This window comes from Nothobranchius furzeri, chromosome 6 (genome assembly GCF_043380555.1).
Source record: "Nothobranchius furzeri strain GRZ-AD chromosome 6, NfurGRZ-RIMD1, whole genome shotgun sequence".
NCBI classification, from domain to species: domain Eukaryota; kingdom Metazoa; phylum Chordata; class Actinopteri; order Cyprinodontiformes; family Nothobranchiidae; genus Nothobranchius; species Nothobranchius furzeri.
In genome coordinates this window covers 64444278-64470167 of record NC_091746.1, presented here as the reverse complement: position 1 = coordinate 64470167, position 25890 = coordinate 64444278, and the positions used below count along the sequence as shown (strand labels likewise).

Sequence of the window (25890 nt, the reverse complement as noted above, 5' to 3'; positions counted from 1 at the left end):
CAAGATTCCAGCATGTTTTAGATCATGAAGACAGCTGATGTGTTTATTTTGTGAGGAATCACTCCTGTAGACACTAAGAAAGACGGGGGGTGGGGGACTGCCCAACTTGGGCAACGGCCTATCGGGAAGTGTCCAGTATGCCAGACCACCCTGGGTCAAGTATATCTTTATTATGATCTCTGAATTCTTATTTTGTGAAGGATCTTCAACTTTAAAGTTTATTTTGAGAGTACTTCTTATAGTATATTTAGTTAAAGAGCAAGTCACCCCCTACCAGATTCTTACTCAACTCCCACTTCCTGTTTGAAAAATGCAACAAATGCTGTTGCCTAGCAAACTGAGAGGGCAGAGCCGCTAACACACACACACACACACACACACACACACACACACACACACACACACACACACACACACACACACACACACACACACACACACACACAGGCTGTGTCTCAATTCAGGGTCTGCATCCTTTGAAGGATCCAGCCTACTCGCCCGACGTGGGCTGGGTCCTCCGTCGGCCGAGTAGACCGGATGTTAACGGCTGTGAATTTGGACAGGCCTAGCCTTCATGAATTCCCGCCTCTCCCTCGGCGAACGTTCCGTCGCCTCGCAACCGTGGAACCGCTGAGCAGAAGGGAGAAGGAACTTCAAATGATGGAGCTGGAAGTTTTGTTGAGCTTTTTTAATAATTTCCTTGGTTCTGGAGGAGTTAGAAGACATGTATCGCTGGCAAAGGCATTTTCTATTGCTCAGGCTGAGACGCAACAATGAACAGGTAAAGTAATTTCTATTAAGTAGGATTTACCTATCGGCTATAGCTAGTTTAATGGATAGTTTTAGCAACTTTTTACAGGTTGTAAACAGACTCCGTATTAAATTCAAAACCTATACTCAAATATAAACTACAACTTCAAATCTTTTATACTTACTCAACTAAAAAAGCTCCCCACCAAAAGAGTTACTCAAGTAAGAAGAAAAAAACGTGAAAATGGCTTAAATAATTATTTTTTTTAAATATTGATGTCACTAAATAACAAATAACTGTTAGCAGAAAGAGCACATTACATGGAACCATCAATTACCTGTAGAGGGACATCTAGTGGACAAAAATAAGAACTTGTTACATGACTTACAAAACTTAATTACAGAAAATTGATCTTTTGGCCTTCATTGCATACATTCTTCAAAAGTTAAGTTTTTAGAAATTTGAAAGAATAGCATAAAAATGCACAATATTATCACATTTACATTGAGAATAATGTTATGTTTTATAAAAACTTGAAATTACAGCTTTGAAATAAAACTTTATTTTTTCTGTATTTCTCTTTAACCAGACTAGACCCAGATACTGCAGGATTAACCTGAGTGTCCCAGTCCTGGACCGTTCCTTCAACCAGCAAGATCCGAGACCAGACATTCGTTTGAGCAGGGAGTCCCTTTCAGTGCTGCTGAATCTGCTGAACCAAGATCGGAGTCGTGGTTGGGGTGCCACAATTGAGACCCTGGTGTTTCTTTTCTGGTTGGCAAGCGGAGCATCTTACAGGGTGGTCTCCAGAGCGTTCGGGATACCTCGTTCGACTGTCCACCGCATCGTCCACAGAGTCACGGAGGAGGTTGTGGCCATTCGCCACCAGGTCATCCACCTTCCAAAAACCCCTGAAGACCTGGAGGTGGTGTCCCAGGTGTTTGCAGGGCTTTTTTCAAAGCTGCAGGTGCCATCGACGGCTGCCACATCAGGATCAAGCCTCCAAGCGGCCCTGATGGTCACTGTTACAGGAACAGGAAACTGTTCCCCTCTATCATCCTGCAGGCTGTGTGTGACCATCAGGGCCACTTCATTGACACCTACGTGGGCTGGCCGGGGTCGGTGCACGACTCCAGGGTGCTCCGCCACAGCCCGCTGTACAGGCAGTCAGTCAGTCTACCCTCCTCCAGGGCACTTCATCCTCGCAGATGGTGGGTACCCATGCCTGCAAAGCCCACTCCCACTCATCTCTCCCTACAAACGTGGGAATCAAGGTGTGGCTGCCCAGCGCTTTAACAGCCATCATTCCAAGGCACGCTCTGTGATAGAGCGTGCTTTTGGAATGATGAAAACCAGGTTCAGAGCCATCTTCCTGCAAGCGCTGGAGGTCCACCCCACCTTTGTGCCTCACGTAAGTGTTCGAAATGTGGCTATTCTCATTTCTTTGAAATATATTTCAATTAATTAATTTATGTATTACAGGTTGTTACCGCTTGTGCCATCCTCCACAACATCTGCCTCAGTGCTGGGGACTTTGTGGTGGCGGAGGATGAGCCTGAGGAGGATGGTGGAGATGATGAGGGGGAGGCTGGTTTGGAGGATGCCAGCGGTGCACGCTGGCGGGACCAGCTGTGCTGTGAGGTGTCTGCCCTGGAGGAGGTTCCACTGGATCATGACTACTATTAACAGGTATCAAATGAATGAATTTACATTTTTTTTAATAGTCTAACATTTCACCAATAGTATGTAGATTTTGTATTTATTATCTCCTATTTGTCTATTTATGTTTCAGTCTTGGTCATGTAGCAGCCGTCGACAGCCAGCCCTGCAAACCGATGGACGATGCAGTGGACAGCCAAGGCGCATCTTGAAGCTCTTTCTGCAGACCACCCAGTAGGATGCTCCACTTGTCAACCAGAAAAGAGCAGCCACGGGTCTCAGCTCCATCCATGACATTCATCTGTTCAGCAGATCCAGCAGCCCTGTTAGGGACTTCCTGCTTCAAAGTTGTTGAAACGGTCTTGGAACAGGACACTCAGGTTAATCCTGCACCAAATATGCATTTTATTTTTCTATGTCAGATATTTGTCTTATTTTGTATGTTTCCCTTCATGATTTTGTTTATATACGTTCAACCATGTTCAAACTAAATTGTTGTAAATAAAAGTATTAAGTTTGATCCATTTCTCCATTATTTTCTCAATTACATTTTTTGTTTAATACTTTAAAACATTACAGGTTACAGAAAAGAATCTTGAAGTTCATGTTAATACTGTTTCAAGACATTCTCAATATTTTTAATATGTCACTGCAGCTTCCTGTTGTCAACATTTACATGAGCGATACTGGTGCTTTTAACTTAAATAGTTGACCAACAGTCCACTGTGGTGCTTTTAGAGGCAATTCAAATGCACCCACAATAGGCAAAATTTTATGTTTTTTTTTTATTAAAATGATCAAAATCACACACTTAAATAATGTTTTTGGGACTGCTGGAGTTCAGAGAAAATAGTTTGCAAAGCTGAGCCTGAGCAAAGATGGGATAATAGTTTTTAATAATTTCTAAGGGTCTTAATTTGACCAAAACCGATTTATCACCTTTTAAGACTTTAAGACCCAGCGGATACCCTGTAATATTACACAATTCACATTTGTAAACAAAAATAAAATTCAACGGTTTAATACAGAACTGATTTTATATAGATATTTTTATTATATATACATGTTTAATCTTTATTAATCATTTTTTCGAGCAAACTAAAAAGCCTGCCAAAATTCTCTCCTGTGCCCTCTGCAGCCTCATGTCCTCCCCGATCAGCTCCAGAAGCTGGTCATCGCTGTCCCTTTTCCTTTTTCTTCCACCTGGCTGACTTCCTCCTGGCTGACCATCTTCATACTCACTCTCCTCCCTTTCCTCCACTGCTGTGCTTGGCCCTGGAGTGTCCTCACTGATAGAGGCAATTAGGACAGGCGGACTGGTTGAGGGTCTCTGTCCTAATACCTCATCCATGAGGTCAAACCAGGGCCAAGTAGCAGCAGTGGGCTTCCCACTAACCCCCTCTCCTGACCCTGGATACTTGCAATCCTAGATTTAAAAAAAGTCAGTTTACACAAATAACTACAAACCTCTTTAACCTTTTTAGATTTAGCATGTATACATGTTATATTTTTCCACACACATCTACATACTTTATATTTTTTCTTTAAATTATCCCATTTTATTTATTTATTTTTGCCTGGATGGGGGTCACCTTTCCCTGGATGGCCATTTTCTCCACAATAGTCCTAACATGTAAGAACAGAAACAGGAAGAGAAAAGATAGAAGAGGACAACGGGTTATTCCTTTCATGTTTTCGCAGACAAAACTAAACTCAAACGAAAGTTTTTAAAATATGAGATGTTGTTATTGTACCTCCAAGCCACAGCCGCCGAATGCTTAGCTCCGTTGAACATGTGGTCCATCTCCGCCCTATGCTTAATAAATTCCCTGGTTTTCTCTTTTGTCTCTAAAATACAAACTTCTATTAAAATCAGGGGGAAAACGTAGCGGGAGAAGTGCGACACCGAGCGGCCGAACATACGAGCCGAGACCGCAATACAAGCACTTTTACTGTAACATTTCTAACTAAAATAGCGTTCATGTATCACAAAAAGTCCTTAACCTAACAGTTTTCAAGTTTATACTGACATTTATATGCGCAATCCTCTCCGACAGCTCCCGCTTCACTGTCCGCCATTGTTTTTAAAAGTTCTACCGTCCAGCCCGCAAGGCATCTTGGGAAATGTGAACCATTGAAGGATACACCGGACCCATCCTGCTTGCAGGCGAAAAGAAGGCCGTCGACCACATTTGAAGGAGTCTTCGAATTGGGACAGGCCTGGTCGCGGCGCTGTGACGTAACCGGCCGACGAAGGATGCAGACCCTGAATTGAGACACAGCCACAGGCTCACAACGACATTGTGACATCATATGGTACCAGCTAACATTCCAGGCTACCTCTTAGCCAATAGCAATGGCAGATTTAAATTCAAATGCAGTGCAGAGTTTTTACCTGACACGACACAACGCTGACAGTTACAGGCAGAAATTTTTAATTTGAACTAAAATGCATTAAAGTGCTAAACTATTGACTACACGTGTCTGCAGCACGATTAGACACGCATTTATATAGTTTATCAGAAAAAAAGTTGATTTGGGGGTGACTTGCTCTTTAAGATTCAGAATATGTTTTTTTAAGACTGGTGATAAATGTGACTTCAATTTTTACCCCTTTCTAGATGCTTGGTGCAATAATTGTATCTTTTCTTGTACAAAACATTACATTGTTTTTCTTGCAGAAAATTTTGTTCATTTTAAAGGCTCACATCTAAAAAAGTTCCGGCTTCCTTTAGCCAATAAAAGCTAATGAATACATCTTGTGAAAACACGGTACATGAAAAACCAGCATTAAGTTGCATTTTAACATTTCAACAAACACCCCAGGAAAAGAGCTTTTAGTTTATTAGATTTATATGTCAATGACTAGATTTTGACATTTGTTTGTACATTTACAAAGATAAATAAAAACATTTCTACTCCATGAACGGTTCTATAAGTTAAATGTGATAATTGTAAATGGGGGATTGTTTACAGGTACACCACTAACCTTAAACTGATCTTTACAAACATAACCGAAATTTAAAAAGTGTCTGTCATTAATGTACAAACTGTAGTTTATCCTCAAAATTTCAAATTATGTTATTTATCAAAACGTGACACCAACTTACACAAAGCCCTTCAACATGATTTCATCATCTGTGATCTTAATCATTCAAAAGTTCATTTTTGTGCGTCGACCTAATATTTATGAATCTGAAATTTACCAGTTGTGTTTTTAGTGAAGGAAACACATTTTTTATTAGACGTGTAAATCCTATCTTTGGCCATTCTAGGTCTAATAAAGCATCAAAATGCTTTTATAATGACACATTTTTAAGTTATGGTGATCGTGAAAATAAACATGAATAATATACATTTGTAACTGACACAAGTTTTAATCTTTGGTAATTTTACTGTTGTTTTTTTTTTTTTTTTTGAAGCCTGCTCATCAACATGAACTGAATCAGCCCTTCTGCAGGTGGGCTGTAGAAGGGCTGTTTTCTCTTTTTTTTTATCTAACATGAAACTTTATAAGCTAGTTTCACATCAGCAGTGAGATGTCTGGCTCAATAAATACTAAAATACTCCCAGTTTTGAAATAGTTTAGAATTCATAATAAATATTCAATAGAACAACATAATTCAAACGTTTCAAAAGTTAAAAAGTTTGGTTGTTTGCACGTGTGTACCCGGTGTTTCAGTCCAAGTCAGCTGACTCCCAAACAAATCTAACTCCTCTCTTTAGTCCGTTCATTCCTCATCTTGGGCAGATGTTGTGGTCTGTGATGAGTTTCTCCATCCTCTTTATCTTGCGTTTGTTCTTGGGCATGGGTTTGTCGTACATGCCGTTCCTGAGCAGGTGCTCTTTGCTGTGATGAATCTGAGCACCATGCTGCAGCTGGAAGGAGCACAGGGCTTTTAGTGGCCTCAACAAAACCTGCAAGTGATGAAAATCAGACTGAGTATTTGGATTTTGCAGTCAACACAAAACTAGACAAGCTATTTATGTGCAGGGCTCGGTCCAGTCCAAATGTAGGGCACTACTTTTTTTGTTTTGAACAATGTGGCAAATTTATAGATTTTCACGAACTTTGGGGCAAGACTGAAACTGACAGGAATGTTGGGGGGGGGGGGGGGGATGAAGTAATGCTGACAAAGACAACTTTGGGGGTTTTAGTGTACAGGAAAAATGTGAAGATAGCGACTTTTCCCAGCAGGCTACTATACTGGTTTAAAGGGGCATTATGGAAGTTTGACAGCCAAAACATGTATAGAAATAATACATTTCTTCTTCATACATTCTCCTGCAACGCCCTGATCCTGTAGAATGAGCACTGGCATTTTTAATGTGATTACCTGTTTTTCTGTAAAATCACAGAAAAAGAGAGTTGATCGGGTCGAGCAGGCTGCTTCATGCGTGTTCACGCTCAGGCATCGCCCTCCGAACCGTTTTTGAACGTTGTTTCAGCTGTCATGAAGGATATAAATGTAACAGATACAGAAGACGCTACTGGCGATTTAGCTCGCCTAGTAAGAATTCAGGCTTTTGTGCCGAAGACCCGGGTTCGATTCTGGATGTGAGCATGGTTGTTTCAGAAGTTTGTTTTTACATTAATGATATATTTTTTTACAGTAAGATGCCCAAATTTTTATTTGAGACTCGCCGAACGGCGTTCAATTCACAGATAAAAAAGATGTGGGTTCAACTTTCATTTTGGAACAATTTTTCAAGTAAGGGAAGGGAATGATCTGAGCATGCAGGAGGACTGACCCATCATAAACCTTTGTCGGCTGTCCTGAAGAGAAAAGTACAGAACCAAATTATTTAAATAATTAGCTGCTCGTTCTCCTGTCCTCTGTCCTCCCCCCCCCCCCCCCCCCCCCGCGACCTCTGTCAGCTTCACAGAGCTTCGTCTCAGCTGTTATTTTCGTTAAGGAGTGTGCACGTACAGCATGCGCACGAGCCTCCTATTGAAGCTGCCGTTACGCTTTTGGCCAGAGGGGGCAATCGCGAGCATAAAAATTCAAAACTCCGTAAAGTCCCTTTAAATTTTTTTAAAGACGAAGTTCACTTGTTTTTATTTCAACGCATCAACAGTGGTCTCTATGACAAATTAATGCCTTGTGAGTGGATCTCTGTGGGGAAAAGGCTACAGCGCTTATGTTTGAGGCAGTAGAAGTTAGCTGGAGCTCAGAATGACATGATTTGGAGTCTTATTTCCTGATATTCTAACATCTCGCCTCTGATTAGCTAACAGCAACGCAACTCTATGACTGACGCTGTTTGTTCTGCAACGTTGATGTTTTATATCCACAAATAACACAAGCTTGAAGGAGTTCTCCTGTGTGGTGAAGTTGCTAATCCTACCGGTTAGCTTCTACTAACTGAGACGTGCGCTACTCTCCCCTGGATGCTAAATAACAGCCTTCCCCGTCACAAGTCAAGATGGGAGAGTCCACGAATGGTAATAATCTGCACAATGTCTATCTGTGTGGCTTTTTCTTACCTGAGCGTTTCCCTGTCTATTTTGTTTTGGCAGCTAATGTGGAAAATGGGGGTAGAAGACTATTGTCACATTCAGCCTACATGTTAAACTCAGAGTGACTGATCATATTTAAAAAACAACAAGTAAAAAAACGGCTTCTCGTTAACGCATCACGGGCACTGGTCAGAAAAAAAGAGCATTTATTGTACATATTTGTGGATGTTACCAAATGCATTTAAATATAAGTTAACAAAGAAAATTTTCTGTGAAAATATCTCAACATGGTCATCTGTGGCTTAAAGAGCAAGTCACCCCCTACCAGAGTATTACTCCACTCCCACTTCCTGTTTGAAAAACGCAACAAATGCTGTTGCCTAGCAGACCGAGGGCGAAGCCGCTAACACACACACACACACACACACACCCACACCCACACACACACACCCCCACCCCCACACACACACACACACACACACACACACACACACACACACACACACACACACACACACACACACACACACACACACACACACACACACAGGCTCACAACGACATTGTGACATCATATGGTACCAGCTAACATTCTAGGGTACCTCTTAGCCAATAGCGATGGCAGATTTTTCAACTGCAGTGCAGAGTTTTTACCTGACAACGACACAACACTGACAGTTACAGGCAGAAATTTTAAGTTTGAACTAAAATGCACTAAAGTGCTAAACTATTCACTACATGTGTCTGCAGCACGATTAGACACGCATTTATATAGTTTATCAGAAAAAAAAGTTGATTTGGGGGTGACTTGCTCTTTAAAGCTTCTTTCCGGAGTATTTCTTTTATCTGATGGCACCATCTAGTGGCTGACAAGCATCACACAAAAAATCTGTTCCTCTGTTTTTTTTTAAGATGGCGACTTCACATTTCTGTTTATAAATGTGCTTCTGTAGCCGACAAACAGCTAAAACACGTTGTTTTACGAGTATTATTCTCATGTCATGTTGTGTTCTCATATATTTATATTTTAGAGACTTTCTTGTCCGTGAAAAGTTCATCAACTCTGCATCAGCCTTGGTATTCCTTAAATTTGAAGCACATAAGCGGTAGTCTAACGCTATTGGTTAGTCCTGGTCGGCGCTCAGTTTCCTATTGCACAGAGCTCTGCGGGGCAGAGGGCGTGCTTAGCAAAAAAAAAATTATTTAGGGGTATGAAATTGTCATGTTAATTATAATTAATTAATTATGGTCATAATTTGTGCGTTAACCTCATTTTTAATGTTTACATTTATTGTTTCTGCATGCAGGCTTCCGTTGGCAGGTGAGGTGAAGACAGGTGAGATGCAGAGACGAGATGTAAAAATGGAGAATTACAAGAGAGTTGTCAGTCGTATGGATGGGAATTCACAAATCAAAATTTATCTTTCAATTTCTTTAAATCTCATGACAGCACTAGCTATGTTATCAAGCAATCTGATGAAATCAGTGAAATCTTTAAAGTTGTTTGAAAATGTATACATTTCCTGATCTTAATGTGTTTAAAGAACTTATATTTAGCTAAAACAGGAACTCAGATGGCGTCCATCCTCTTAGATAAAAAGTCACAAGCCACTGGTGGGTTTCTAAATCACCTCTAGGATCTGGTCATTCTTCTCCAGCACTGATAAGGCGACAGCAGCACATTCCAACGTGGACAGGCAAATGTTGGAAGGTTGGGTTCGGATCACATACTGGCTCGACAGAGTCCTATTGAGCTGCACCTTGACAAATAAAGCAAAGAGAATCAGTTATATGACCCTCTGGACATGGATGAGAAATTTAATCTAACTGTTTCAACTGAACTCTTATAAAGCTCCCATTCACACGCTTGTTTTTTCAGTAAATCTGCTGTAGTCTCTAATTGGTTAACAGCAACACGACTCTTCTGCTGCCTCCATTCACTTGTTTCTTGGGTAAAAAAAATGCAACATTGATGTTTTATCTCCACAAATAACAAAAACCTGAATATGTTTCGCCATGTTGTGGAGTTGCTAATGCTAACGGTTAGCTGCATGGTGACGCAGTGGTTAGCACTGTTGCCTCGCAACACGAAGGTTGCAGGTTCAAAACTCGCCTTTCTGCGTGGAGTTGCGTGTTCTCCCCATGCATGCGTGGGTTTCCTCCGGGTACTCCGGTTTCCCCCACAGATCACAACATGCCCTATAGGTTATAAAAATTGTACGTCGCTTTGGATAAAAGTGTCTGCGAAATGAATAAACATAAACATAAACATAGCTTTTACTAGCTGAGACCCCCTACCAGATTCTTACTCAACTCCCACTTCCTGTTTGAAAAATGCAACAAATGCTGTTGCCTAGCAGACTGAGAGGGTGGAGCAGCTAACAAATACACACACACAGACTCACAACGACATTGTGACATCATATGGTACCAGCTAACATTCTAGGGTACCTCTTAGCCATTAGCGATGGCAGATTTAAATTCAAATGCAGTGCAGAGTTTTTACCTGACAATGGCATAACACTGAGTTTTAGGCAGAGATTTTAAATTTTAAATAAAATGCACTAAAGTGCAAAACTAATGACTACACGTGTCTGCAGCACGATTAGATACGCATTTATATAGTTTATCAGGGAAAAAATAGTTGAATTGGGGGTGACTTGCTCTTTAAAGGAACACGAACGTTGCCAACCTACACACATCTTTTCATTTTTTATTATCAAATTTATTGACATGGTAAAAATTCTCGATAAAAGTCAGAAATTTCAATAACGATACATTTTCTATTTATTGCCCAGCTCTAGCTGGTACATTATGATGTCACAATATTGTTGTGAGCCTGTGTATGCATGTATTTATTAGCGGCTCTGCCCTCTCGATCTATCAGGCAGCAGCATTTGTTGCCTTTTTCAAGTAGGAAGTGGGAGTGAGCAAGACTCTGGTAGGGGGTGACTTGCTCTTTAAACTCTTGTGTTTGTCTGTGGCATCACATTAATACGTTCACTATTGCACAAATTTTTTTTTTGTCATGGAAACAGGAGTCTTCTTTATTGCTCATCTGTGATTTAAACATTTGATCAATGACCGGCCTTTTCAGAGACCATTTCACACTCCATCTGCTCCACTTTTCAATGGGATCACTTCAGTTGTACGCACCTGACTCGGCAGGTGAAACATGCTGTTTTTCAGGAACATGTTTTTAGCCTGGCTCCAGGTGCCATCTATGATGATCACATTGTGTTTAACAGTGTCGATCTCTCTGTGTCGCACCAACTCCTCCAGGTTCTGGGATTTCGGACCGGGGTACAGGATGAGCGTTCTCTCGTCTCGACACACAGCAGCTAACTCTGGATGCCTGGGGTGAAAATGTTTTGAGAAATCAAGCTTTTTAAAGGACATGTGGGCAATTTTGGTGTAAATAAAAATACAGAATATTACTTTTCCTCATTGAATCTTCTTCCTACAATGACATTGCATTTTCCTTGTGGCAAACAAGCAGCAAGAAGAGGCACGGTCCGAAGCACTCGACTTTCCTAAAAGCACAACAGATTTAATTAGAAATTAATATTCAAACTTAAAACTTCATTTCCATTCGTTTAATTGCAACCAATCCATTACAATCCTTTAACTTTTACCCATCTTTGTATATTCTGCTTTCATGTTAAAAGCTAATCTTCATTGTTTTTACTTCATTGCTCACCTCTGCAGGATGCTGCACTACGTACAAACACGTTGACACCTCCAAGGGCTGTGGTGGAAGAAAAGGACAGAGACACACCTTCTGAGGGCGGCTGCAAGGGGGAAAGGTGAAGCTGTGATTTTTCAGATATTCCCCAGCCTAGAGCCCGCTCTACATCACTGTTTTAGTTGGTCTCTAATTTTCTGTAACGACATTAATATGTTCCGCAATTAAAGCATGTCGATTACGTAAAAGAAAGTGGGATGGGGGTGCGTTGCTTTCTCTTCATGGTCCAATATTCGGCTATCTAGCATTAGCTTAACTGTATTTAGCTTACCGGCACCGTAAACACGTTGGCCTTCTTTCTTCAACTTCCACCGGAAGAGCAGCCAGATCTCCAAAAACGTCGACTAACCCATCGTTTGTGGGACAGCTGTCACAATTCTTCAGTTCGTATTCTTCGGGAGAAACAACAGAGCACAAAGAAGAAGCATTTTCCATTGTGGCGTTAGCAAGAAGCTAGGTCGTTAGTGTTGTATTCGCGTGACTCGGAAATAGTAGCTTTTTACTTAAATAAAAAAGGTTCACATTGTTCGTGCAAATATATTTCAATTAAATGTACTTGTTACTTTTGTACGCTACAGGATAAGTTGGTTCAAACTTGGCATTTATTAGGCCTGCTTTGATTTTCTTTCATCTAAATTGTTCAATAAAGCTGTTGTCACCGGATACGGCACAAGACCTCAAACGCAGCGCCACATATGAGTGCCTGGTGTCTAAAAGGTTTATCAGCAACAATACATAAACCTTTTGCTTTCTTGTATAGTTTATTTATTTATTTTACTGTTTTTGTATCTATTCATAATTAATTCAAATATCCTTCACACGTAAGGAAAATTTGTCTATGTTGTGTTAGCAAATCGTCACAAGATGGCGACACCTGACTAGCAGAAGCAGAAACCAACGATTTTTTTAAAACATTTTTATTGAAGAACAAGACACATACAACAAACGTATCAACAGAAACATTTTCCAACATGAAAGAGTACCAAAGCAGGCTGTCATACACAAAGATGACAAACATAGGAATAGACATAAATAATAATAAAATAATGGAGGGGGGGGGGGGGGGTTAAACAGAATAGACTAATACAATTAAGGGGATGTCAAGTAGATTCAAATCTACTACATAAAGCAGATACACAGCTTGTTTTTTCCCATAAACCCCATGGAAGCAAAGAAGTGCCAGAGTTCTTTGTGAAAGGTAAGGTTAGGTTTTCAAAAATCTACATTTATGAACAAAAAATTTACTCATAATGATTATTACATTCAAGACGATTGCTATTTTTTTAATTGTCAATAAAAGTCCCAAAAATTATCTAATTGTTGGAAAGTTCTTTTAAATTTGGTATCTTAGAGAAAAGCCAGTAGTGTACATCATCCCAGAGGGCCTTGCTGTAGGCTATTTACAGTCATAGAATCAATGAACAGTTGATTCGATATGTTCAACACAGAATTAGTGAATAGTTTCCTGATTATCGGGTTTTTAAATCTATTTGCAGTGATGTCGTGATCATCAATTTACCCTCCCACTGTCTTTATGGGTGACCCCACGAGGAAAATTGACCATTGAGCAGGATTGATGGTTTGTCTCTTGGGTCCATGTGGCAGGGGTGAGGAGTGAGCACCACCTCACCCCTGCCACGTGGACCCAAGGGATAAACCATCAATCCTGCTCAATGGTCAACTTTCCTCGTGGGGTCACACCCAATAGGACAGTGGGAGGGTTAAAAGCTCAGGAAGAACAGGAGTTTGTAAAGTAGGATTTTGATAAATGATGCAGGAAGACATTATATTTGGGGGGATAGCTCTGATGATTTTCTGAAATTCTTTGTCATCTATTTGCAGGTTATATTTACAATTAAATTCTCTAAGTGAAAGGAAGCCATTATCATTTAGTAAGTGCATAACCGGCCAAATGCCCTTGTCATACCAACTTTGCGTGAAAAAGGATTTATTTCTGTATTTATTTCTGTATTTCTGTAACAACAATTCCACAGAGGCGTATTGTGTGTACTGAAGTTATGTTTATAAATTAGTCTCCAATACAATAGGAATTGCTGATGGAAAGAAAAAAGTTTCAAGGGTAATTTGTTAATATCAAAATCACATTTAAGTAAAAAATTGATGCCACCCACTTTGGGGAAGATTTGGTTCGGGATATGGAACCATAGGTTGTCTTGATTCTTCAAAAACAGTCGTAGCCAGTTCACTTTTAGGGTGCCATTTAAACTGTCAAATTCAATAGCTTTCAAACCACCCTCTTCAAAGTTTTTAATTAAATTTCTTTGTCTGATGAAGTGTATTTTCCTTTTCCAGATAAAGTTCAAACTTAATTGGTTAATAGCTTTAATTTCTGATTTAGGAATTCCTAATGAATATGCCGGTATACAAGTCTGGAAACAGCTTCCGTTTTGGTGAGGAATATTCTTCCCAGAATAGAGAAATGTCTCTGTAACCAGTTATTTAGATGAGGATTGCATTTTTGCAACTTCTTCCTAATGTTAATATTAATTAAGTCGGCGTCTTTTTTGGAGAAATACATGCCCAGATATTTGACAGCAGATTTTATAGGGATATTAAATGTTGAAGACTTAGAGCAATCTTTCAGGGGCAGAATTTCTCACTTTTAAAATTTAGTTTCAATCCTGAAGCTTTGGAGAAGAGCTAAATGATTTAGAGAATTTTATGAATTTCATTCAGGTTGTTTAAAGAGCAAGTCACCCCCCTACCAGAGTCTAACTCCACTCCTACATCCTGTTTGAAAAATGCAACAAATGGTGTTGCCTAGCAGACTGAGAGGGCGGAGTCGCTAACAAATACACACAGGCTCACAATAACATTGTGATATCATATGGTACCAGCTAACATTCTAGGGTACCTCTTAGCCAATAGCGAAGGCAGATTTAAATTCAAATGCGGTGCAGAGTTTTTACCTGACAACGGCAAAACACTGACCCCTTCTTTCCACAGGAGCCGTCAGCAGCACGTTACTGCAGCAGCACGTCATAGCTGCTGATAGGAACCGCTGTGGTCAACAGAACCTTTTCCACCGGAGTCGTCAGCAGCGCGAGTCGGCCGCGTCTCAGAAGCAGCATGTCGCGGCCTTTAGGCGCCGGTTCTATTTTCTGTGCGCAACGCCTCTGAAACGGGTCAAGTTCGACATTTTTGGGGAAGGAAAGACAGGAAATCGGATGCGGAAACGGAGTGAAGCTCCCGAGATTTTCAGAATAAAGAAACGTACTGCCTTCCGGTTGCTTTGCTTTAAAAAAAAGTAACTAACTGTGCGGCCCCGTGAGAAGTTATCACCTAGCTAGCAGTCTCCTTTGTTTTTCAGGTCCGTATTGGCGATTATAAAACGGACAGAAAGTAAAACACAAACCTTCTGGAGCTATGTTGTAGTTTTCTCCTGCTTGTTGTTGTGTTTACTGACGAAGTCACTCGTGTGACTTCGTGCTCTGTCGGTGACAGCTGCTCCCCTGCTGCTTCGCGTCTCATGGGAAGGGCCAAGCAGCAGCTTACGGGAGCAAGACGTGCTGCTGCAGTAACGTGCTGCTGACGGCTCCGGTGGAAAGAAGGGGTGACAGTTTCAGGCAGAAAATTACAATTTGAACTAAAATGCACTAAAGTGCAAAACTATTGACAACACGTGTCTGCAGCACGATTAGACACGCGTTTATACTGTATAGTTTATCAGAAAAAAAGTTGATTTGGGGGTGACTTGCTCTTTAAGAAAATGGTCTTGTCATCTGCAAGCTGACTGACACAGAGTTCCTTGCCCAAAACTGTTAATTTACCAAAATCTGCAGATTTAATAAGAATGGCAAGCTTTTCTGTTGCAGCAATAAAAAGTAAAGGGGAAATTGGACATCCTTGTTTTTTGCCTTTATTAATACGGAATCTTTGAGACGAACCGCAAGGAAGAGATACTGAACTGGTTGTAACTTTGTATAAAAGTTTGATTACATTAATGAAGTTATTGTCAAAACCAGAGTTTAAGTGTTTGAAACATAAATTGTTCTATCATATCAAAGGCATTGTAAAAGTCTAAAAATAATATAAAACCTTCATTCTGAATTAGGTAGTTATAGTCAATTAGACACAAGACGATTATTATTGTGAATGGAGCGGCTTTTGAGAAAACCAGATTGTGTATCAAGAGATCATTTGAGTTATACCTTTTTAATCTAATTGCAAAAATGTGGTTAAGGAGCTTATGATCGTTGTTTAACAGTGTTATAGAAGGTCAAGAGTCAAGAATAGTTGAATCTTTACCTGGTTTAAGAATAAGAGTAATTACCCCTTGTTTTATAGTATGTGTGAGAGAGCCATTCTCTTTAATTTCCTTAAACATTTCAAAGATTAAGGATCTAATATGAATCCAGAAGTGTTTGTAGAAATTACTTGTAAGGCCTTCACAGCCTGGGGCTTTATCATTTGGCAAACAGGCTAATCTTAGGTGTGTTCTTGCTGTGTCATGGTTCTAATTCCATGCTTTCGTTCTTTTAAAACACAGAAACAGTTTTGTTTACCTGTTTTGTAGCTACAGTTTCGCCGACGGCTGCCGGCTTCTTCAGTGTCAGCCTGAAGAAGCCGGCAGCCGTCGGCGAAACTGTAGCTACAAAACAGGTAAACAAAACTGTTTCTGTGTTTAAAAAGAACGAAAGCATGGAAACAGGCTAATGCATTACCTGGCTCTTATGGTAAGATCTGCCTCACATGTCCGCTTGAAGTTTTCATCAGTTGTAGGGATCAAGTGTTGAATGGATTGAAAAAAGTCTCATTTGAAGTTTTGCAGAAAGATGAGACATATAATTTGCTGCAAAAATTAAACATTTCTCTCGAAATTTATTTATTTGACCATTAATTTGTTAAAGTACTTATAGCTTTTTTTCTTGTCTTATTTTTTCTAATCTGCAGAAATATGTGGTGCTTTTCTCACCCTCTTCTACCCATTTGGCTCGAGATCTAAGATAGTCTCCTTTGGCTTTTTTAACATAAACGTAATCCAGAGAGGTTTGTACAATCTTTTTCCAGCATTTGTCATCCTCATTATATACAGGTTTGGGACAGATCCGATGAAGTTTGCTTATAATTTTGGTCTCCTTTAGGTTATTATGGATGGCTTTTAGCTTACTGTGTTTAATTAAAATTTGGTGAACTTTGAACTTGAAGAATTCCCATTTTTCTGTATAAGATTTAATACTTTCATCAGTAAGAGTGCCTTTTAGTTGATCATCTTATTATAATTTTCATTGTAGAGTAAGGTTGAGTTAAATTTCCAGTAGCCTTTATTACAAAATTTTTTATTTTGCAGTTTAATATTAAGTAGTATCAAACAGTGATCAGTTAAGCTGATATACCAGCATCCACATTATGCAGCATTAAATCATCAGAGATCAACCAGAAATCGATCCGAGACTTAGCCGAGCCATCAGGTTTAAACCAAGAAAACGATTGAGAAAGTGGATTTGCCATTCTCCGTGGATCAGTGAGGATAAGATCTAAACAGAGGCTCTGTAGAGTTGAATTTAGATGCTGAGAAATGAAACCATTCATCATGAACCATATTGAAATTTCCACCCAGAATAATATTCCTTGTACCATATTTGTGAAATAGTTATTTCAGGTGATTGGTAATGTCAGTTAACAGAAGTTTATTCTAGTATTGTTGTAACCATAAACATTGCAAAGAATCAGGGGCAATTTTCCAGTATGAGTACACAGATTAGCCAATGGCCATAATCTTCTCTCCTTTGAGTTTCAATTTTGACACGTGAGTTCCTAAACAAAATGGCTACACCAGCTGACTTATTGGTTTCATGGCCGAAAATCAACCTTCCTCCCCATTGGTTAGCCCAAAAATTTTCATCTGCTTCAACGGAGTACGTTTCTTGTAAGACTATGTAGTCAGCTTTAACACTTGTACAAAAGAGTAAAATTGATTTTCTTTTAACGCTGCCTCTCAAACCCCTAGTAATTAAAGATGCACATTTAAAATGAAGACAGGACATGAAAGGAGAAGACAAAAATTAGGAAAATAATAATGATATGTAAATGAACTAGTAAACTTAGTATAAAGTATATACTAGAAAGATGTAGAACACTAAATCCCTTAACCGCTTTTAGAGTAACGACCTCTAAGAATGTAAAATAAAGTACTAAAAAGGTTATACAAACAAACCACTGAACCTTCATAGATAAACAAGGTCAGCATAGAAGTACAACATGTAACGTTATGTTACAAATAGGTTGCATTGGTGGAACGATGTTCACAAATAGAACTCTCAGACAGCTACAGTTAACCAGGTAATACCTAAACTCCATTGATGTATCCGATGTTCCCTCAGTAGTAGACGTTTTTCCCCTCCGCCTTGGCTTGCTCCATCTTGGGCCAGGCTGCAGCTCTTGCTTCCCTGTCTAGCTTGCAGAAGTCTTGCTTGAAGTAGATTCCGAGCTCTTTGCAGATTCTGGAATCTTTGGTCAGCTTCCAGAAGACGTCTCGGAGATGTCTCAGGGTGAATTGGATTATCATTTGGCGAGGCTTGTCCCCAACCTTTTTCCCCTGGCGATGTACGATGTCCACGGAGCTGTCCAGCGAAGAAGCCAAGTGAGGAGCAATCTTAGCTAAGATGTCAATAACTTCTTTGCGAGCATCTTCACCATTTTTTTCTTCAAGCCATGGAGTTTTAGATTCCAGCGGCGCTTATATCGTTCTTTTTCCAGGACTCTTTCTTTCAGCTCGATGTTCTCCTTGACAAGAACCGGAATATTCTTTTCCAAGGTTATCAGTTTAGATTTACAGTCCTTAATGTCGGCTGCATTCATTTCTGCCAGCTTAGAAATGTTAGCCACCATTATATCAGTTAGCTTTGCTCCAAAGTCATCAGTCTTGTTTGAGAGCTTGTTAATAGCTTCTACTATAGGATTTTTTTTCTTCAGCATTCAGGGGCACAGTTACCTCGCTGGGATGTGTTTGAGATTTAGTTGGAGTAGGTGGGGTTTTTCTTTTGGTTGATGTGGTTGAAAAATCCATCGAGTATCCATGAGCACCAGTAGCAGAGACCTTGGTTGCTAAAGCTAGCTTAGCAGAAGGATCAGGCCTTTCTCGTGACATTTTTCTGCTTTTAGGTAAATTCTGAGCTTGTCCCAATATTTGTTTGTATCGGCGTTTCGAGATATAGTAAATACAACGTAAATCTCTATGATTTTGAAAAGTTGAGGTCTTGGCTTGTATTTTGGGACAGCGTGAGAGAGAAAGAGTTGCCTGCTCGGACCGCCATCTTGGCCAGACTCCGCACTTCCGCATCATGGGTCCCCGGAAGTGACTTAGGCTCTCTATTCCTTGAATTTAAATCTTCACTATTTACCTTGGCTAGTTTGTTCTCAAATGTCTACTTCCTTGGTTTAAAAAAACGTTTTTAATGTACAATTATTGGAGACCTTTTTTTTCTGATTTAAGCTTGTGGGTCAAAAGATCAAAATCCAGCACAGATCACCTGCTGGTTTGGAGAAGAGGAATAAATGGTTTCCAAACACCAGCCTTTACAGTAGATTTCACATCCCTAAAACCTTTACTCCAGGTTTAATTTCACTACTGTGTTTTCTCTTTGTCCTGCAGATTTACACCTTGTTTCTTCATGCGTGTGTGCTTTAGCTCGATCCCTTTGCAAGGGATCACTCCTAGGCTCCAGATGATACATTAGGAAACAACCACAAGATGCTAAACATGGGGCAGCTTGTATGGTGTTTTTCCCCCTTAGTTGAAGAAGGTTTGCTGATCTGAAACATTTATATGTGGCAAAAAACGGACCACTGTTAAATCTGACTGAGAATGGGTTTATTCAGCAGACACACATAGTTGATTTATTAAAATTACACTAGTATATTATTAGTAGTAATATTATAGTGATATTACAGTATTCCTGGACAAAAAGACTTGTATGCACAAGTTTAATTTGTTTTATTTAATTTTTTTGACTGTTTACAAGCGACTATTCAGTACAGACCCCTAATGGAAGCGACGGGTCAGGTTAACAGCCAGAAGGGCTTATTTATAGCTGAAGATTCACCTTGACGTCACATATGTGCTCTCGCCCTTTCCATCTGCACCCATGACCCAAACTGCTGCTGTTGGTGTGAAGGGTTCACCTGGAACAACTTGATCGCCGAAACGACAACTGTTGTTTTTGACTAAACATTAGGCCTATCCCGTGTTCGTATGCAATGTTGTGGAGAACAGCAGTTTGATAGCCTGGCTAGCGATCCTATAAATATTTAATCTGGCCATGACCCATAGAGAGCTCAATCTAAGGAGAGTAATCTATGGTTGTCTTTCCAACTGTCTCTGCACAGAGCAATTGACCAATCAGAGCAATGACATGTCATCACTGTGGAAACCAGTCAATTAGGCAGTCCGCCACTGTCCGAGAAGAAGATGCAGAAGCAGAAATTACAAAATTTTTTATTAAATTACTTAAGTGCCTCTATCTGCTCATGTCTCAAACAAAAGCCCAAGTCTAAGTGGTACAAAACTGATGCTAAAGCCATTTCAAATCCATTCCTGAGCACCACCGTATTTGTAGTTTTGCTCTGCCAGCGTTGTAAAAAAAAAAACAAATCAGCTGTAATGGTACTAAGTCCACCCAAAGTCGCTCTACAAACACTGAGCTCTGTGATTGTCCGGGCTTATGGGCTCGACACACGGGAGGCGACATCGCCTCTCCTCCATTCATTTTCAATGAGACATGTGCGACAAAGCGATAATCGCGGGTCTCCCTCCTACCAAGCAAAACGCGAAAAACGTGTGTGTGAAATTTTGCGCTTGTGCACGTGTCGTGCACAGGCGACCCAGCGACGCGATCCCAGAAAGTTGAAATATTTTCAACTTTTCATCGCTGTCGCTCGGACGAGGACCAATCAACGGAGGTTTCATTCACTGACCAATGAGCGGGCAGGATGCTCCGTACATCTCCGAGCAAACATGAAGGAGAAGTTGATTATTATTATGTTTTATGTAGTAAAATCAGAAGTAAGATTTCACATAACTCTAGCAGCACCTTGTGAAACATCATATCTACCGCTTTATTAACTCTGAACCGCTTAAATAACCTTAATTCCCTCCAACCTGACACAGCCAAGCAAAACAACGGAAGATTCGATTTCGCCATGGAACAGAACGCGTAGACGGCTTTGCCACTGGTCGCTGCCGCGGATCGCCTCCCGTGTGTCAGGTAATAAAAGCGACAGCGACACATTTCGCTGATCCCGGTCGTTAGTCGCCTCCCGTGTGTCGAGCCCATTACACTTAGTCAAGCCAATGGTAGACCTGCTGATGCTACAGTGGAGCACGGCTAGATCAACCTTCAGAGCTAAATCTTTTTGCTACTGCTACGGTTTGTCAGCTAGCAAGTTGATGCCTCATTTGAAAATTTGAACTTGCTTTAAAGAGGACATATTGTGCAAAACTCACATTTTGTATCTTCTTGTGCAGTCATGTGAGTCTCTACTGCCTCCATGAACACCTCAAACACCAATTAAACCCATCATTCTATTTTAAATTTAAACAGTTTAAAAATATCCCTTATTGTGACATCACAACAAAGGAACATTAGCATAAGAGAAAGTGTTTATTTATATAGCACTTTTTCACTGATAGAAATCACAAAGTGCTTCACAGATATTCAACCTCTCACCTCTCCAGGCTGGAGGAGCAGCAGGTCTACTCCAGGCCCCTCCACATATCTGATCTCCTCACCTCATAGCAGCCAGTCAGGGAGTGGGTAGGCGTGGCCAGCAACCGCTTATGTGCATAAAAGTGACAACGTCCTGAAACTGCTCATTCTGGAAGGTAATGAAACTACCAAGAATAAAGCTGGTGAGATTGGTTTATGTGGGAGGGATTTGGGGCAACGAACTTCGTGAACATGTTTTGTATCAACCGTAGACCTGTTGCAAGTTTTAAAAGTTACTATATGCCCCCTTTAAAAACTGTGGCCAAACTAAAGTATGATACACTGCCCTTTGGTTTTAGCTGGCTCAGCAGAAGAACTGTCCTGAGACTCTGGAATAATATCTGTTTTAACATCTGACTTAACATCTGTCTCCTTCAGTCCAATTTGTTCTGTAGCAGTTATGGTGTCACTCTGTCCTCCATCTGTTTTAGCTTCGTTCTCCTGAGCAGGTGTTGCATCGTTGTCTTTTACAATCTCACTTTCTACAGACTCGGTGTTCACTTCGACCAGCGTGGCCTCCGATACGCCTGAGGCAGCCTGCACGACTTCTTCCCCGTCTCCATCACCCTCATCTGCAGTCTCTACTGGTGAAGCTGTCTCTTTCTCCTCCACTCTTTGCTCCTTTCCTACAGCCTCCTCTTTCTCTTGTGCAGTCACATAAACAGGAGTCAGAGGAGTCAGATCCAAGGATGCTTTAGTAGAGGAGGCTATCTTCTTTCTGGGGGGTGCAACGGGTTTATTTGTCTCTAAATCTTGTTTGCACACGTCCTCATCTTTTTGACCTCCAGCATGCATGGCCGTAGGATCATCATCTGTTATTTCCCAGTCTAGTTCGTCTGAGGTGAACTCAAATCCGGAGGAGTCAAACTGATCTCCTGTGGTTTCTGGAACCTGCTCTACAGCTATAGAGACACTTTTTTGTGTCTTGACTTCTCTCTTTGTTGTTGCTGTTTCTTCGCCTTCTAATGATCGAGGGAACGGTTCTATATCACAAGGAGAAGAATTGCCACTGGACCTAAAGAAGTCTGTGACCTCCTCTGAGTGTTGCATCTCTTTTTCAGACAAGGCCATTAAATCTTCAAAGTCGAGCAACTCTTGGGGCAACGTTCGTTGTTCTTCTTCCTCGGGGCATGCCTCCATATCTTGTTGTTCCACCTCTACAGCAGGAGTCTCGTCGATGAGGACAAATTTCTCCAGATATCCTCTGGCCTCTCGGTCTGAGTTCCTGCTGTGGAAGGATTTCTCAGAGGTCATGCTTTCTGTGTCTTCTTCTTTCTTTCTGCTGCCCAGTGCTTCCTCGTACAGGTCTGTGTAAAGAAAGGCCATGGCCTTCGGCTCCTCCAGCAAAATGAGGTCGATGATTTTTGGCGGTCCTTCGGGTAGAAAGACTGGAGTGAGGATGTCCTCTTGGCTACCGAACAAAGTTGAACCACTGGGTTTGGAAGGGAGTCTGAATGCTCCCCGTTCAGCTTCACCTTCATCTGCAGAGTCCAGACTTTTTACAGGGTAGCTGTCTGAGCTGCCGTAGAAGACCTCATCTAAAAGCTCACTGGTGAGTTCCTCTAAACTGATTGTGTCTGATTGATCCATATCCACCCGTTTGGAGATGGCGTGGTCTTCCAAACGTACCGGTTTCTCAATCACCTGGCTCTCAGTGGTAGGCTCTGCCTGCGGTTCCTCTTGCTGATGTGCGACCACTGCAGGACTCCCTGGCGCTTGGGCATCTATCAAGGAGAAGGCATCAAAATAGTCCAAATTTCTAGCAGGTATTCTGCTAGCAGGTCTGGCTACTGGAGCCCCTGGTGGATCCATCACACCTCTAGGAGATGGAGGCATGCCTGTTTCCACTTCAGAGTTCAGTGGCTCACTGTCTTGGGTCTCCTCGCTGCCTTTTGGAACAGGGCTCTCCTCTAGATAAGACAGATTGTCCACCAATTCGTTGCTCTCCTCTTCATCCACTGTGGCCAGTTTAGGAGGAACAACGATGTTAAGGATTTCAGAGCCTTCAGACACAATGCTGAACAAGCACTGCTCTTTATCGACAAGAGGATCAGTGGCTTCTTCTTGGTCAGTTTCTCCTTCAACTTTTACATTCGGTTGAGAGACTTCAACCAGTTCTGGCCGTCCTAAAATCATCTCGAAGCCATCGTCCAGGACTTCTGTTTTTTCAGTTTTGCTCTTCTGACTATTAATGTTTTCTTTTGTTTTTCTTTGCCTGGAAATCATCTCCTCATCCATGACAAATATAATCTTTCCAGCTGGACGAGATCCAGCTGTTGCTGCCTGTACTAGAGCTGGAGAGCCAGCATCTATAGATCCGGCCTCAGGTGTCCAAGGTGTTGCACAGGGACTTGGGGTCGTCTCCCAGGCTATACCGCTGTTCTCGCTTTGCATTGTTACCATGGAGAAGGAGGAGTCCATCATGAGGCACTGCATCTTAGGCTGGATGCTGTCATCGTGGACGGCCTCTCGTAAACTGAAGAAGCACAAATTATTAAAAAACTTTTGATCTTTAAATGAGTTGTTTTGATGCCAAACAGGAAAAATAAGGACTTATCTCACTGCAGAGCTGCTATCTTACTCACAAAAGCTGATGCGATCTCCATTAATACCAGTTTTATATGGAATATGTTTAATTTGATGCCTTTAAACAGTTTCTACTAAAACTCTTTGTAGTTTCAGAATCAGAAGGTTTGATTGCCAAATGTGCGAGAAATTACAACATTAGGAAATTGCTGCAGTCCTAGGTGCAAAAGAAGATAAAAATAAGAGATAAGCAAATATATGAAGTAATAATAAACTCATGTTTAAATTATTATTATAACGTGGCAATAATTAGAGAAGCGGCTACTAAATACACAGTGTAGGTACTAATCAGCTCCAATAGCATAATAAATCAGTCACGAAACTTTAGAAGGGCAGCGCTAAATCCTGAATACCTTTTCCGGAGGTTCTCCACCTCGTCTGCATGATCAGTGTTTTGTCCTGTAACATCATCCGATGTCAATATTGTCATTTCAGCGTCGACATCCGAGCGTGCAAAGTCCTCCATTGACGTTTCCATTGTTTTGTCCTTTCGTGATGAATTTGCTTCAGCCTCTCAGCACAGCTTATCGCTGCTCTGTTGACGACATTGAGAGCAAGCATGCTCGAGTTGGGCTGTCGTGCTCAGCGTAATCTTGAAATAGAAAACGAGTCTTCCTGTGTTTCATCTGAAGCATTTCTAACATGTGGGGAAGGTAATTTGTCACCTGTTCAAACAGAATGGGGCTCTACATTTATACAGCGGACAGGTTGATAAGGGTTTATGAGATTTTGGTTATCCTGTCATAATTAGATTTTGAATCATTTAAAAATGTTAAATAAATGTCTGTTTCATTATTGTTTTGCCAGGTCTATATTTACTTTAGTGCTGCTGGCCCGTATCCGATGTCATGAGTTGGCCTGTAAGTCTGTCACAAACATGGAAGTTGAATGGGTTCTGTTTGATTTTTAGCCCTTTAATAATGATAAATTCAGTGAACAAATAAATAAACAATAAATTAAAACATCATGTCACAATCTTGTCACTGTTCTGCCTTAAATCTGTTAATTGCTGTAGAACTCCTCACAAGATAAAATATAGAAATGGTTTGTTTCTGACATGAAAACACCGGCCTCACACCTGTTCATATCAGTCATGTAAACCGACATGACTCATCATGGGGGGGGGGGGGGGGGGGGGGCTAAAGTGTGTAACTGTTCATCCTGTCTAAATCTTTTCCTTTAAAGGGACATTCCACCCATGAATGAAATTTTGTCTGTTAAGTGGGGAGAAAAGGCCTAGTGGTAGAGCATCTGCCCTGGGACTGGGAAATCAGGGTTCAAACCCGGTCGGGTCACACCAAGCCCTAAAAAATGGGACCAGTGCCTCCCTGCTAGATGCTCAGCTTTAAGGGGTTGGATTTGGGGGTTTAACCACCAAATAGTTGCCAGGTGCAGCCACAAATGCAAAGATGTAATTTTACCAGGGTGTGATGATGACTATGGGACTTTTGTAACCAGCTCAGGCATTCTCCTTATTTCCATTTGCCTTTGCTCAGCGTTAATAATGTAAGCGACTGGTAACGCCCAGGGTTCCAAATATGGGGGAGCTAGGGGGAGCCCAACTCCCTTGAAAGTATGATGAGCTCCCCTGGAAGCCCTCAACTGTCACAACTGGGGGAGCCAGGCCAGTAACCGCCACCACCACCCATAGAGTTTTAATGGAGGCGATCAGATGGACGTTGCCCCCCCTACGCCCATGGAATTGTCGTGGCACCACCCTGAAAGCATGTGTGTAATTTGAGTCTGTGTAACATTCTGAAAAAGTCATGAAAATAACTCAATCATGGTCCAAATTTTTCTTGACCTCAAAAATAGTTTTGACTGAAAATGAAAATATTGAGTAAGACGAAGGAATCACACGAGCTGGTTTAGACTTGAGTCTACAGTACAACAATCCACCGCTGTGCACAGCCTCTGAAAAGCAAAGGACATATATCTCTGTCTGGCCCCAAAACAATTT

At 41.0% G+C, this 25890-nt stretch overlaps 3 protein-coding genes across 5 annotated transcripts; 1 reads left to right on the top strand and 2 right to left on the bottom strand.

Annotated features, from left to right (window-relative positions):
* The first annotated feature begins 724 nt into the window (after nt 1–724).
* On the top strand, nt 725–2437 carry LOC129164200 (putative nuclease HARBI1). Its single transcript, XM_070551984.1, has 3 exons — nt 725–781; nt 1341–2162; nt 2234–2437. The coding sequence occupies exons 1-3, from the start codon at nt 725–727 to the stop codon at nt 2435–2437; spliced, it is 1083 nt and encodes a 360-aa protein (XP_070408085.1).
* A 2802-nt stretch (nt 2438–5239) lies between these two features.
* dtwd2 (DTW domain containing 2) lies at nt 5240–12581 on the bottom strand. 3 transcript variants are annotated; one of them, XM_015943136.3, is made up of 6 exons: nt 11888–12581; nt 11572–11662; nt 11310–11404; nt 11028–11226; nt 9503–9631; nt 5240–6328 (listed from the first exon to the last, which is right to left on the bottom strand). In XM_015943136.3, the coding sequence occupies exons 1-6, from the start codon at nt 12049–12051 to the stop codon at nt 6149–6151; spliced, it is 858 nt and encodes a 285-aa protein (XP_015798622.2). In that variant the 5' UTR covers nt 12052–12581; the 3' UTR covers nt 5240–6148. The 3 variants fall into 3 exon arrangements, with proteins under 3 accessions (XP_015798622.2, XP_054600509.1, XP_054600508.1); XM_054744534.2 differs by having other exon boundaries at nt 5240–6289; XM_054744533.2 differs by having other exon boundaries at nt 9503–9625.
* An 8798-nt stretch (nt 12582–21379) lies between these two features.
* On the bottom strand, nt 21380–24512 carry si:ch1073-398f15.1 (cardiomyopathy-associated protein 5). Its single transcript, XM_015943135.3, has 2 exons — nt 24284–24512; nt 21380–23820 (listed from the first exon to the last, which is right to left on the bottom strand). Exons 1-2 carry the CDS (start codon nt 24406–24408, stop codon nt 21612–21614), a joined length of 2334 nt encoding a protein of 777 aa, XP_015798621.3. The 5' UTR covers nt 24409–24512; the 3' UTR covers nt 21380–21611.
* Between the last annotated feature and the right edge of the window lie 1378 nt (nt 24513–25890).